This window comes from Micropterus salmoides, unplaced genomic scaffold (assembly GCF_014851395.1).
Source record: "Micropterus salmoides isolate LMB-PRFRI ecotype aquatic unplaced genomic scaffold, ASM1485139v1 Ms_hic_scaffold_13, whole genome shotgun sequence".
Lineage (NCBI taxonomy): Eukaryota > Metazoa > Chordata > Actinopteri > Centrarchiformes > Centrarchidae > Micropterus > Micropterus salmoides.
In genome coordinates this window covers 23,402,523-23,415,714 of record NW_024040374.1, presented here as the reverse complement: position 1 = coordinate 23,415,714, position 13,192 = coordinate 23,402,523, and the positions used below count along the sequence as shown (strand labels likewise).

The window sequence follows — 13,192 nt, the reverse complement described above, 5'->3', positions numbered from 1 at the left end:
CTTTCAGAAGTCAGGGTTGCCATGTTGTGAGATCGTAAACTGAAAGAAAGGAGTCAGAATAAAGTTCCATTAGTCTGGTTCTCTCTGGATCACTGTTTACTCGACAATAATTATTTAGGCATAGGACATGATATTCCAAATACTTGTATAGATTAAATTGTGTTAAGTGGTGCTTTATTGGTATTGGAAACAGACATATGCACGCCAAAGCAAGCGTGAAAACGTACAAACAGAAGAATTCTGCTATTAAAAACTGATAAATATATACTTGTATGTGTGCAATAAAATAGAAAAAATAATATAAATAATAATAATGATAACACATGTAGACTTGCAGTTACAAATACAAGTAACTGAGAACTATACAAACACTGCAACATTTAAAAAAATTAGATTTTTTACATTTTGCAGCACGTTGATGCCAAGGTTGATGCGTGCCCTGTCTCCTGAAGAGCTTATTTAGCTCTTTGAAATCTGAGATTACAGAGTTGAATTTGTTAAAGCGAGTGCTCCTTATTTAATTTAATATTTTACGCCATAGGAGGAAGTGCATCTCTGTGTCATTTTGGGTGCCATCATTTTTTGTGTCTTCCTTTTTCTGTTGCCATATTGTGGTCATATTTTGCCAGTTCATAATCTCTTTTAGGGACAGATAACATTATCATCCACTTTGGCTTTTTTAGTTAAGTATTTCCAGTTTTCCAAATATTTGTTTCTTTACATGGCATTATAATTTAATATACTCTGAATGGTGTTTGGAAAACTGTATTGTTGTGAGAATGGTCTGCGCAAGGGGGCAGTTATGCTGACTTCATATCAAAGTTGGAGGTCAGAATTTTTCAGTTGAAAATTAACTTCCGACCGCCAAACATAAACAAAAAGCATGGCTGACCTTGACAAACTGATGTTTCTTGTGTACACACAGTTGAACTCTCAGCAGTGCTCTTGGTGTTAATTAAAAACATAGCAGTTTTAATGAAAACAAATGAAATATAAGTTACTGTGTTCGGTGGGTAATCTGCAAAAGTTAGTAAATGTTATATATTTCCCAATGTTTTCATATTTTGGGGGGCATTTTTCAGAGAAGATAACTTTCAGAGATTGTTTAACATAACCAGTGTTGGGAAGGTTACTTTGGAAATGTAATAGGTTACCAATTACAAGGTACCCTATTTAAAATGTAATAGTATTGTAACTATTTCAATTACTTTTTCAAAGCAATGTAACTTATAACATTTAATTACTTTTTGATTACTTTGCTAAATTTCGAATTAATGTTTTCAGCATTTTCAAAAGACAGCTTGAGAGGCAATTTCACTAGCAGATGGCTGGCGCTGCAAATTTAAACATAAGAACCAATCAAAAGCATCAGAATTGCATTCAAATTTTACTAAATGGCTGTGACTGGAAATGGTAAAGGAAGACATTGTGCACATAAAAAAACATACAAAGTTGAATATTATAATAACATATAGCCTAGCTTTTTACAGAAAATACTTAGATGGAACACCCAATGTAATCATGAACATTTTCATAAGTAATTGTGGTTTAATTATAAATTTTTTCTTAACTATAATGTATGGCCTGGATCACAGACCACCTCACTGACAGGCCACAGTATGTCAGGCTGCGTGGCTGCCTGTCAGACGTGGTGACGAGAAACACTGGTACACCCCAAGGAACGCCAACGTTTCTGTTCACTCTCTGCACCTCTGACTTTTGCTTCGACCCTGGAACGAGCCACCTCCAGAAGTTCTCAGATGACTCCTCCATCATTGGCTGTATTACAGATGACAGAGAGGATGAGTACAGAGACCTTATTGAGAGCTTCATTGGATGGTGTGACAGCAACCATCTCCAGCTTAACACCAAGAAACTGGTTGTGGACTTCTGACGCAGCAAGAGGCCCCACACCCCAGTCATAATAAGAGGGGAGAGGGTGAAGATAGTGGACACCTACAAGTTACTAGGGGTGTAACTCAACAACAAAACTGGACTGGTCAGACAACGCTGAGGCCCTCTACAGGAAAGGACAGAGCAGGATGTTCTTGCTGAGGAGGCTCAGGTCCTTCAATGTGTGCACCAGGCTGCTATGGATGTTCTACCAGTCTGTAGTGGCCAGTGTCATTTTCTTTGCTGTGCTGAGCTGGGGCAGCTCAGGAGCTCCCTCAGCCATAGAGTCATCCAGCCCCGAGCCTCAAAGCGCTTTGGTGGCTCATTTGTGCCATCAGGCTCCACAACACCACAGCACCCAACTGACAGACTCTATTCTTGATTCTCGATCATACTTTGACTTATCTGTTTGTAAATAACTGTTAATTGTATATTGATTGTGTATAGCGTATATACAGTGTGTTATACATCTACGTAGAATGTTACTGTTACTGATTCTACTTTGATGGTATCTGTTCTTTTACATTCCTCTGTACTGATGTGTCAACCTGAATTTCCCCTATGGAGGATTAATAAAGGTATATCTCATGTTATCTTATCTTATAACCAGCTACCTAATAACATTGCCAACATATTGAGATCAATTTACATGTAGAACATGTTTTACTATTTGATAGTATTTATTTTGTTAATGAAATACAGGCACACATAATTTAAGTTGCCTTTAAACTGATTGTTAACCATTGCACTATTATGGTGTCTGGGTCAAGTTCTGCCCCCTACTCTGCCTCTGATTGGCTAACCCTGACCCTAGCCCTAACCCCGTCCTAACCCCGTTCTAATCCCTTCCTAACCCCACCCTAACTAACAAGTAGCTTACTCAAGAAGCAGAGCTGTTGAAAATCTGGTGGGAAATAATGCTTGGCCAGTTTGTTTGTTGTTAAATTTTAATTGACACCAAGGGCACTGCTGATAGTTCAGTTGTGTGTACACAAGAAACACCAGTTTGTCAGGTTCAGGCATGTTTATTGTTTACATTTGGCGTGGTGCACCTGAAAGCTTTCAACTGGAAAAGTCTGACCATCTTGGACAGGGACCATTAGTCTCAGCAACAAGAAGACGATTTATTGAAATATTGCTTTTAGACATTTTACTAAATTTTACTAATTACTAAAATATAGCTTGTCAGTGGTGAGAGTGAGTGACAAACTATATTTTTGTCACTGACAGAAAGTTTTCAAATGTTGATCAATAACGAGATTTCCACTTTTCTGCTCCTAAGTGATAAGAACCTGCCCTAAATCGTAATCGCATGGGTGGGATCCATGCGAACGGGTGTCATGTTGGGAATCACGCGGTTCCCGTTTACTGCTCACATGAATCATGGGACTTGTAGTTCTTCAGCCCCCCGAGTGTGTTGACTGTCAACGGTTCGGAACTACAAGCGCTACGGTGCAGCGCAGCCGCAGTATGTTCGGTGGGATCGAAAAAGAGCATCCTGAATGATTCCTGATCCCTGCGGTTGTCGACGGAAACATTAGGAGATAAACGTTATCCAGGTAATAGTGGCTATTATATTACGTTTTATATTGACTTGTTAGCTGTAACAGTCCTTTGGGGGGCCACATGAGGCCATCCAGAAGCAACAGTTTCACCGGGACAGGAAGACTGGCTCGGACGACGACGAGGCAGCAGAATTGTTTGACAAGCGGTGTTACCCAATTTAGTCTAACTAGTGCTGGAATATCAGTCAGTAGCGCACAATAATTAAGACTTTGTTCCTGCAATGCAGGACACGGATGATGGTGGGTGCTGATGGGAAAGAAATAATAAGGGGAAGAATAGGAAAAGGAGAAATAAAACTAGTGATTCACAAGAGTCAGATGGAGGGAGAGATCAGTAGGTAAAGGTAATGAGAAGAAGCAGTAGCCAGTCGGAAGACTATAAAGTGGTTTTTAAGTTGAAGGAAGGGCAGTCTGGGTTTAGTTCTCTCAACCCAATTAGGCTTGCTGGGGCATTGAAGGAAGAGTTGGGTGATATCCTGAGTGCAAGAATTTTGGCTGATGGGAAACTGCTTGTATTTTAAGTCTGCGGCTCAGTTGAACACAGCTGTTTCACTGGATGCGATAGGGAAGAAGCGGGTGGAAGGATTTATTAAAGGAAGCAAGGCTGGCTTGAAAGGGGTGATTTATGGGGTTTCTCTGGAGGTTTCCATGGTTGAGTTGGTGAAGGGCATAGAGGGGGTGAAGGTTGATGAGGCCACACGAATTAAAATCTTTCATGATGGAGCTAAGCGGGAATCATCAACTGTGGTGGTGTGATCTTTCCAGAACGAGTGTTCCCAGGGTGCTTATCATTTAAAGTGCAGCCATACAGAAGGCCACCTTTGAGGTGTTTTAAGTGTCAGAGGTATGGACATATTGCGGCTGCTTGTAGAGGAAATAGAAGATGTGGGAAATGTGGAGGAGAACACGAGTTCTCTGAGTGCAAGGAGAAGGTGGTAAAGTGTAGTTCATGTGGTGGAGGGCACGTAGCTGGAAATCGTGAATGTGAACAATATAAGCAGGCGATGAGGGTGCAGCAGTTTAGGGAGACTAACAAAGGGGTGTCTTATACTGAGGCTGTCAAAAAGGTTGCAACATGTGGTGAGGTGAGTGACATAAGGAGAAGACAAGCAGAATGCCCTCCACAGGTAGCTTATGTAACAGAAGATTCAGTGGTGGTGAGTAAGATGAAATTCCTGGCTTTCATTGTAGAATTGATGTGTGACATGAAGCAGACTAAGAATAATTCAGATGTTGTAAGAAGTGTGGTGAAGGCTGCTGAGAGGAGTCTTGGGGTTGTAGAGGTTGAGCCAGCGGCCCTCTATAGATATGTGTTCTCAAGAGACAGAAGGGAAAAGAATAATGGAGGCCAAATGGAGGAGGATGATGATGAAATTGATAGTTAGTCTATTAATGTTTTGTATTCTGCAGTGGAATGCCAGGAGTTTGATAGCTAATGGACAGGAATTAAAGGAGTTTATGGATGGTTGCAAAAACAAACCACAGTTAATATGCATTCAGGAGACATGGTTGAAACCGTCTTTAGATTTTGTGATGCCAGGTTTTATTTGTTTACGTAAAGACAGAAATTCATCTGGAGGGGGTTGTGCAATATTTGTTAAAAAAGTTGTTCAATATAGACAATTAAATATTACCTCAGGATTGGAATGTGTAGCAATTGAGGTATGGAGCACGGCAGGTAGGTTTTCATTGGTGAATTTTTATAATCCTTGTCTTCGGTTGGAAATGAATAAGTTAGATGAAATAACAGATCAGGTGAGACCTCCAATGGTGTGGACACTATCTGTAAAAATTCTGATGGGTGATGGTCCTAATCAAACAGAAAAAGCATTGGAACTATTTCACTTCCTAAAAGCCAAGGGCCTATATTGGAAAATATAGGTCAGGGGGAGCTTTAATGAAGACTGTCTTTATCACCAGTGGGAGGCAGCAATGCACTGACAGTGCCTAGTCTGCCGGAAAGGAACAGAAGAAGAAGAAGAACAGTCCTTTGTAGTTTTTGTCAACTGCCAACCAGTTAGTCAAAGGAAGTAGCAACGTAAGATAAAGAGACACTGAGCTCAGTCATCTCTGCTCTGCTGTTGGAGTAACGTTAACGTTAGTGAGCTGTCTAAATAACGATGTGCTTTAGCTGCTGACATTACTGTATAATATCACACATAAAGGAAACACATGATAACTTCGCATAGGTGTAGTTAAAAAGTAAATTGGAGAAGTTCATGTTTTTGTATAAAAATGAACATTAGTTCGCAGTTTGACCAAAGTTATAACGTGCAGTCCGGAAGGGCAACCGGTTCATGTCGTCACCGTTACTTTAACTGGATGAAGGTTAACGGTAGGAGGTAAATGTGATCAATGTTAGGAATGTTCTTTAGTCGTGAAGCTAATTAAAACATGAAAAAAAAAGCAGTAATTTATATAAATAGTAAAAAGACATATGAACATTGGTTAAGGGTTTCCTACCTGAAATGTTAACTGCTTGTTTCAATATCTGTATATTCCTATTATCCAGGAAAGAACTGGGATTTCAAAATGGCAGGTCTGTAAAGTCACACTTGACACTAAACATTTCCACATTCCTCTCTCCTATGCTATGTAAATGTCGTAAAATACTCCCAATGTACACGGTGCTGCCTGTTTCAGATCGGGTTAATAACTTTCCTCCATTGCCCAAGTTCGTGAGAATAAAACCATGCTTTTACCACAACATTGAAGAGGAAATCCCTGCACCCCACCAGCAGTTGGTGCGCCGAGTCTATACGCTTTGGATGAGTGAGTGTTTTCACAAAAAATTTCCACCTTTGTGTTAGTCATTTTTTGGGAGGAGAAGATGCATTCTTCCCTCTACTGTCACCGTAAAAAAAATCATTCACTATCATTCTTGTCTGTTTCGCTTCTCTCCACATCTCCACTGTCCTCTCTCCTCACAGTGTATTCAGGCACGCTGTGCATGAATGTGATCTCATGTATTGCTTGGTGGGCTGGGGGTGGAAGTGTCATCAACTTTGGCTACTCCCTACTCTGGCTCTTCCTCTTCAGCCCTTGCAGTTACACCTGCTGGTTCAGACCACTCTACAAAGCCTTCAGGTTAGTCACCATCTGGTAAATCTCATGAATCAGAATAATTTCTGCTTCATTTTATTCAAAGTGCACATCTCCGTAAGAGTCTCTGCAACTTTACAAGTTGTGTGGCATATCAAGATGATGATCAGACAGCATGGGTATTGCACAGGTGTGCTTTAGGCTGGCCACAATAAAAGGCCACTCGAAAATGTGCCGTTCCATCACACAGCACAATGCCATAGATGTTGCAAGTTTTGAGGGAGCGTGCAATTGGCCTCCCCGCTGCAGGAATGTCCACCAGAGCTGTTGCCCATGAATTGAATGTTCATGTCTCTTCCATAAGCTGTCTCCAAAGGCGTTTCAGAGAATTTGGCAGCACATCCAACCGGCCTCACAACCGCAGACCGCGTGTAAGCATCTTCACCTCCAAGATCGTCTGAGACCAGCCACCCGGACAGCTGCTGCAACAATCGGTTTGCATAACCAAGGAAATTCTGCACAAACTGTCAGGAACCGTCTCAGGGAAGCTCATCTGCATCCTCATTGGGGTCTCGACCACAACTTTGCACAGCCATTGAAGAGGAGTGGACCAGCATTCCACAGGCCACAATCAACTACCTGATCAACTCTATGCGAAGGAGATGTGTTGCACTGCGTGAGGCAAGGGTGGTCACACCAGATACTGACTGGTTTCCAGACCCCCCCCGGACCCCACCAATACAGTGAAACTTCACCTTTTCGAGTGGCCTTTTATTTTGGCCAGCCTAAGACACACCTGTGCAGTACCCATGCTGTCTGATCAGCATCTTGATATGCCACACCTGTGAGGTGGATGGATTATCTCGGCAAAGGAGAAGTGCAGACTAACACAGATTTTGACAGATTTGTGAACAATATTTGAGAGAAATAGGCCTTTTATGTACACAGAGAAAGTCTTAGATCTGTGAGTTCAGCTCATGATGAATGGGGGCAAAAACAAAAGTGTTGTGTTGATAATTTTGTTCAGTGTAGATCTTGTGGGGATTAAAAGACCAAATTAAGACTCTTGTTGCTGCCATGGGTGGTACATGGATTTCAGTGTCTGAATTGGATAAAATGGGGGAATCTTGGCTATGTTATGTAAATGAAAGAAGTTTTTGGGACATGCTTGATATGTGGCTCAAAGGTAAGAGAATGTTCAGAAGCTATGCCCAAATTCTTGATTGTAGGGATCTGTGAAAATGTGCAGCCATGAAGATTTAATCATTTATTTACGGTGTCTGTCTGGTTGGTCCAACAAGCAGCATTTGGTCCGTTGGGTATTCAAATGTAGGATGTTGCAAAAATCAGGAACAGAATCTGTGAAAAGAGACATCATCTTAGCAGTGATCCCTTTCCTAATCTGATCAGCTGTCAAACAGGAAACCTGTGTGGGCAGGGTGGTTTTTAAATGAGACATCTGGTGTTGCTTCTTTCGATTTATGACTTATCTGTAACTTTAAGGGGCATGGAACACTGTCAGATAATTCATCAATGATGTATTATCCATCCAACATTTCATATCAGCTTAGGCTGTTTTTCTACATCATCAGTGCACCTTAAAAAGGCCTTACACGCTATTAAAACTCTTACATTTCATTTGGTAATGCCTGCTATAGACAGTCATTTAATTATAAAATGGTATTATTATAAAACTGTGGGTTGTTAGGAAGCATCACGCACATATCAACTAAAAGTGGGATTATTTAGACAGTTTCAGTCAACACCATCAGGGTCAGTGAAAGCTAGCTACAGTAGCTTGGAAGCTCATTACCTCATCAGTTAATACATCCATTTCTTGCAGCCTATCTGGGTTCAGGCTGTGTTTATTTATTCAAATGTATCACATGGAATTATTGTTTTATAATGCTGGAAAGTATTGCGGGAATATAATAAGTTGTTGGCTATATTGTACCTACTGCTTTTCCTTTGTACTTTCATAGTTTGGACAGTATGATGAAACAAGTACTGTATTCACATGTTGACAACTAGTAGGAAGAAGCAACATTGCAACAAAAATAGAGCAACTCTTGGCTTGTTTGTTTTTCTAATGTATCATCTCTTTGTATTCTCTTTTTTTCATGTTCATAGGGCCGATAGTTCGTTCAACTTCATGGCCTTCTTCTTCGTCTTCTTCCTTCAGTGTGTGTTGGCCCTCGTCCAGGCAATCGGTTTCTCTGGCTGGGGAGTATGGTGAGTTGAACCAAAGCAGCTTTGAAGACTGTGTGCATGTTGCCTGCCAGTTTTTACCAGAGGGTGGGTCATGAGGGCTTATGTCAAATGATCAAGGCAGCTGGAGAGCGAGTTCTCCATCAGACACTTGCATTTTCACATGTCTGTTCAAATTAAGATGCTAAGATAGATTTAACACTAAAATAAAATCATTAAGCTAACACATGATGAGGTTGTTAACATAACTGGGTAGTCAAACACTATCTGCTGCTTTCTTCATTTTTATTTCTATTAATTGCCAATTGAAGTCTGTTTTTGAATTGCTGGCCCGGCCAGTTTGCTGAACCTTCAGACTCCTGATGTTCAGTGTAAATTGGTGATTAGATGGTGTGAGCCATAACTTTAAGACTACCGGAGGCCTTCTGTAGGGATATCCACTGATTTCAAATATTAGATCATCTTTTTTTGTCTTTTTGGTCAGAAAGAAGGCTTACTTGAGTTTCTGAAAGACAGAAGGGTTCAACTCTAAACACTGATTTTTCTCAATTCTGTGGCTTTTGAGCAACCTGTCAACAAACATGTCACAATATATGTCACAGTGTTGCTCACAAAATTGTTTTTGAAAGTGTGGAATAATATGGTAAAATTATGTGAAAATAATTCACATTTGTCCAAATCAGCTGTAATCAATTCTGCTTTGTTAAACCAACATTATGTATGGGGGGGGGGGTTTTTGTGCAATTTGGCGCCCCTGCCATTTTAGAGTGTAATTCACAGCTATCTTAAATAAGGACAGCTGTACACTTGTATTTGTTATGTTTACATTACAATAAAATACTAGCAAGTCGACAACTTAGCTGACACAGCCAAACATCAAGCAAAACATAGCAATATTATTTATTAGTCCAACAGAAAAAAGGCCAGCTCAGCGTCTGTATTGCAGCCTGTTGTTTCACAATGCTCTCGCCAACGTCCAGGAGCCTCTTGTTTGGTCACTCTCTTTTTCTCTTCTTAGCCTTCTCCGTCAGCGTCTTCTTCTGTCTCTTCGCCTCTGCTAACATTATGACCACAGAGACTGCCGGCTTACCTGGCTGTGGCGCCGGTCTCCACCATCAGCAGCATAATGTTGCTTGAAACTTGGGTGGCAAGTTAGCCAACAAAGCTATACAGCAACCGACGCAAGAGCACTTGCTGTAACATTACAGATGTGCAAGTATGTTAGCTAGTAAGTTTGTTAACATCAACTTGAAATTTGGTTAGCTTCTAAATCTCTGTCTGTGAAACCTCTGGCTGATTTTGTTTGAGTCGACAACTTTGCTAAGACAGGAAACATCAAGCAAGTGCAAAACACAAGACAGAGCAAGCCAGCTAATAAGTTATTACTTACTAGTCTAACAAGAAGGCCAGCTCTGAATCTGTCTTGCATCCTTTCAGCTCTTTTTGCTCACGCCGAGCAAAAGCCAGTCCCATATTTACTGTTGTCTGGTCTCTTGCATAATCACTCTCTCTTTTTCTCTTCCTCGCTCCCTCCGACGTCTTTTTCAGTCTCTTTACAGAGAATACTGAGCCAGTTTCTTTCAAAGAACTTACATTGTATGTTACTTTTTCTGTGCTTCTTCTTATAACTACCTTGCTGAAGAGTCGTGTTGGTGCTGTAAACCATTACGCTGTTGTGGTGATAAATGTCCTGCCCGGGATTCCAACATTAAATAATGAAGTAGCTAGTGCCCAAGTCAGTGTACCATCAAAATGATTTTAAAGATGTTATTTTCAAATAAAGATACTAAATAATGTTACTAATAGTTGTTCTTGAAAATGCTATTAATTTAGGATGTATTAGATCCTACAGTGGCTTTGACGTTATAAAATCATGTGTGTTCACATTTAAATTCTTACACTCAGTATGCCACATCAATCTTTTTTTGAAAAGCGTTTATTTTTTTCATTTTATTTTAGTATATTTATGTCCAATAACTGAACATCTGCTTGTGATAATAACACCATTCACTCATGATACAATGTGTCATATAAAGTCAATTTTACACTGATCACCATTATGCTGTTGTCACTGCATCTGTTTCCTCACTGCTTAATAGCTCATTAGTAAATTAGACTTGTGTTAAATCCACTTTGCTAATTGCATACTGTATGATCCACTAACTCGTACTACTCCATCTCACAATTACCAACACATCAAAGCGGCTGGATTGTGACTGTGATGTTTTTCGGCCAAAATGTGGGCTCAGCTATAGTGATGCTTATCACGACTCTGCTCTTCACTCTGGTGACTGCTTTAATGGCTGTGGTTCTCATTAAGGTGAGTGGGCACACATGCTGAAAACACATACACGCAAACATTTTTGTCCCACATGTACATTAACTCACACGCATGCTTAAAAACAGACACAAAATAACATTAATAACTTTTTTTTCCCACCTTTCCTTTCACGTGGCAGGTGCACAGACTGTACCGTGGAGGTGGCGGTAGTTTGGAGCGCGCTCAGGAAGAGTGGAGCACCGGGTTGTGGAAGAGTGCACCAGTGAGGGAAGCAGGGTTCAACGCTGTTGCTCAGACGGCCCAAGGCCCGAGCTTGCCCCAGTACCCTGCCGCAGTGCCGAGCTACCCCAACAACAGTCACTGGTGATAGCTCAGAGTCACCTCTAGATGGAGACAGACAGCAGGTCATTTCTGTGGTGCACAAGGGAGCACTTCAAAGCACTAAATCATTTCACCCTTACATGACAAAATGCATAATGTATTTTTATTTTTATTTTTTAATGAGAGGATAAGATTGCTATAAAAGTTTCATCAAAGAGTTTTGGCACCAAATCTCATTAAAGCCCCACTTCTCATAACAAGAGGGTTATCTTCAAAATGTACCATTCCATTTCAACTTTGTTTACATGTAGTTTATTAAAATGACTGAGAAAGAAATACAATTTTATGCTTGAAATGTATTTAGGAAAATGTACAGTCTTGCAAATATGCAATTGGAAACCCAAGAAGAGTGTGAACTGTTTGAGGATAGCAGCATAAGAAGGACGTGTGCCTTATGGACCTTTTTTATGATAGAATTGTTTTATGTATTTGCCAGATCTGCATGCTAGAAATCATAGTATGCTAAGGACCAGATTTTTTTTCTTGAGCAACAGGAGAACGTCTGCAAACTGCACGATTTTTATCTGGTGGAATTCTTGTGTAATGTAATACGTGTATTCTGAGTTCAGTTTATTTTTGATATGTTTTGCTTCATATCTCCATGCTTTCCTGCTTTGGCTGTGATTTCTTGACTTGCGCCTTAATATTGCGTGCAGACTTTGCATGTAAAAAATATCTTGCTTGACTTTTGCCTTAACAAGTGCTGCTTTTTTGTCAAACTGGACTTATGCTTCAGTGAAACAACGTGTGGCAACATTTCACAAGTGCATAATCCTGAGCGCTGATGTGCCAAAACACTTGCCTCTTTTCTTTATTTTGGTTCTGAAAACGATCACACCCAAAGGAGATGTTATTTTGTACTCTGTTTCAGTATTTAGTTTCTGAAGTTTCAAAAGCTACACTGTTTGCTTTTAGTGGTCAGCGCCCTGCCGTGAAAGCACCTTATCAGCTGTTGCCAATGTTACTCTCACTTTCCCTCAGATAGACTGAATTTTTTTGTTTAGTGACTGCAGTGTGCTTGCATGCAGCCTATCGTGGGAGTGGGACTGAACAGGATTATTTCAATCTGACCTCATGTAACCTAAACGGACTCAACTGGCTGACTGAAACAATAACTGCAAATGGGTCAGCAGTCTAGTGAAATTTTGCATGTAAGTCACAATCTTTTTAAATGCAGTCTGATAGTCCAAGTATGAACTAATTTACTTAATTGTCTTTTATTGTAATTGTCTTTACTTTAATTGGAACTAATTGTCATTCCAACAAGCCTCTTTTAAGAATCTGATTAAACCCAATGAATTGTGACTTTTATTTTGGCTCAATGGTCCAGTCAAACCTATATGATGTGTAAGCACCGACTGGAAGTTAAAGGTGCCTGCCTCATAGTTTTGACTATTTTTCTTTTCTTACGAAGAAACAAAAGTGTCCTTCATGGCCAATTGCCGAGATTGGTATTTTGATTTTTCTCTGTTATTTGGTAAGTGACAAAATAAAATGGATATGTTAAAGCAACCTTTACATTTTGCAACATTTCAATAAATATACTTCTTCCCACTGTGTCTGCCTGTCCCTTGTTGAATGTATAATGGTTGGAATTTGTAGTGAAAATCTGCTGTCCAGTAAAGTGTTAAGTAATGTTCGCACGTCCAGATTCAAACTAAAGGTTAGATTTACTTTGATTTTGTCTTCATTAACAGTATTATTGCTGTTGTATGAAAAAGTGTTATCTTTTAATATCAATTGAAAGATCCTCTGTGGCATTAGCCACAACTTTATTATCCTTTAGCTTTTCAAACCCTTTAAAAAAAAAAAAAACTGATAA

At 40.0% G+C, this 13,192-nt stretch overlaps 1 protein-coding gene across 1 annotated transcript; it reads left to right on the top strand.

Moving 5' to 3' along the window:
- Positions 1 to 3,310: 3,310 nt before the first annotated feature.
- Positions 3,311 to 12,929, top strand: scamp4 (secretory carrier membrane protein 4). The gene is made up of 7 exons (XM_038716311.1): positions 3,311 to 3,452; positions 5,971 to 5,997; positions 6,102 to 6,230; positions 6,389 to 6,545; positions 8,631 to 8,732; positions 10,911 to 11,028; positions 11,168 to 12,929. Exons 2-7 carry the CDS (start codon positions 5,991 to 5,993, stop codon positions 11,354 to 11,356), a joined length of 702 nt encoding a protein of 233 aa, XP_038572239.1. The 5' UTR covers positions 3,311 to 3,452; positions 5,971 to 5,990; the 3' UTR covers positions 11,357 to 12,929.
- Positions 12,930 to 13,192: the final 263 nt, after the last annotated feature.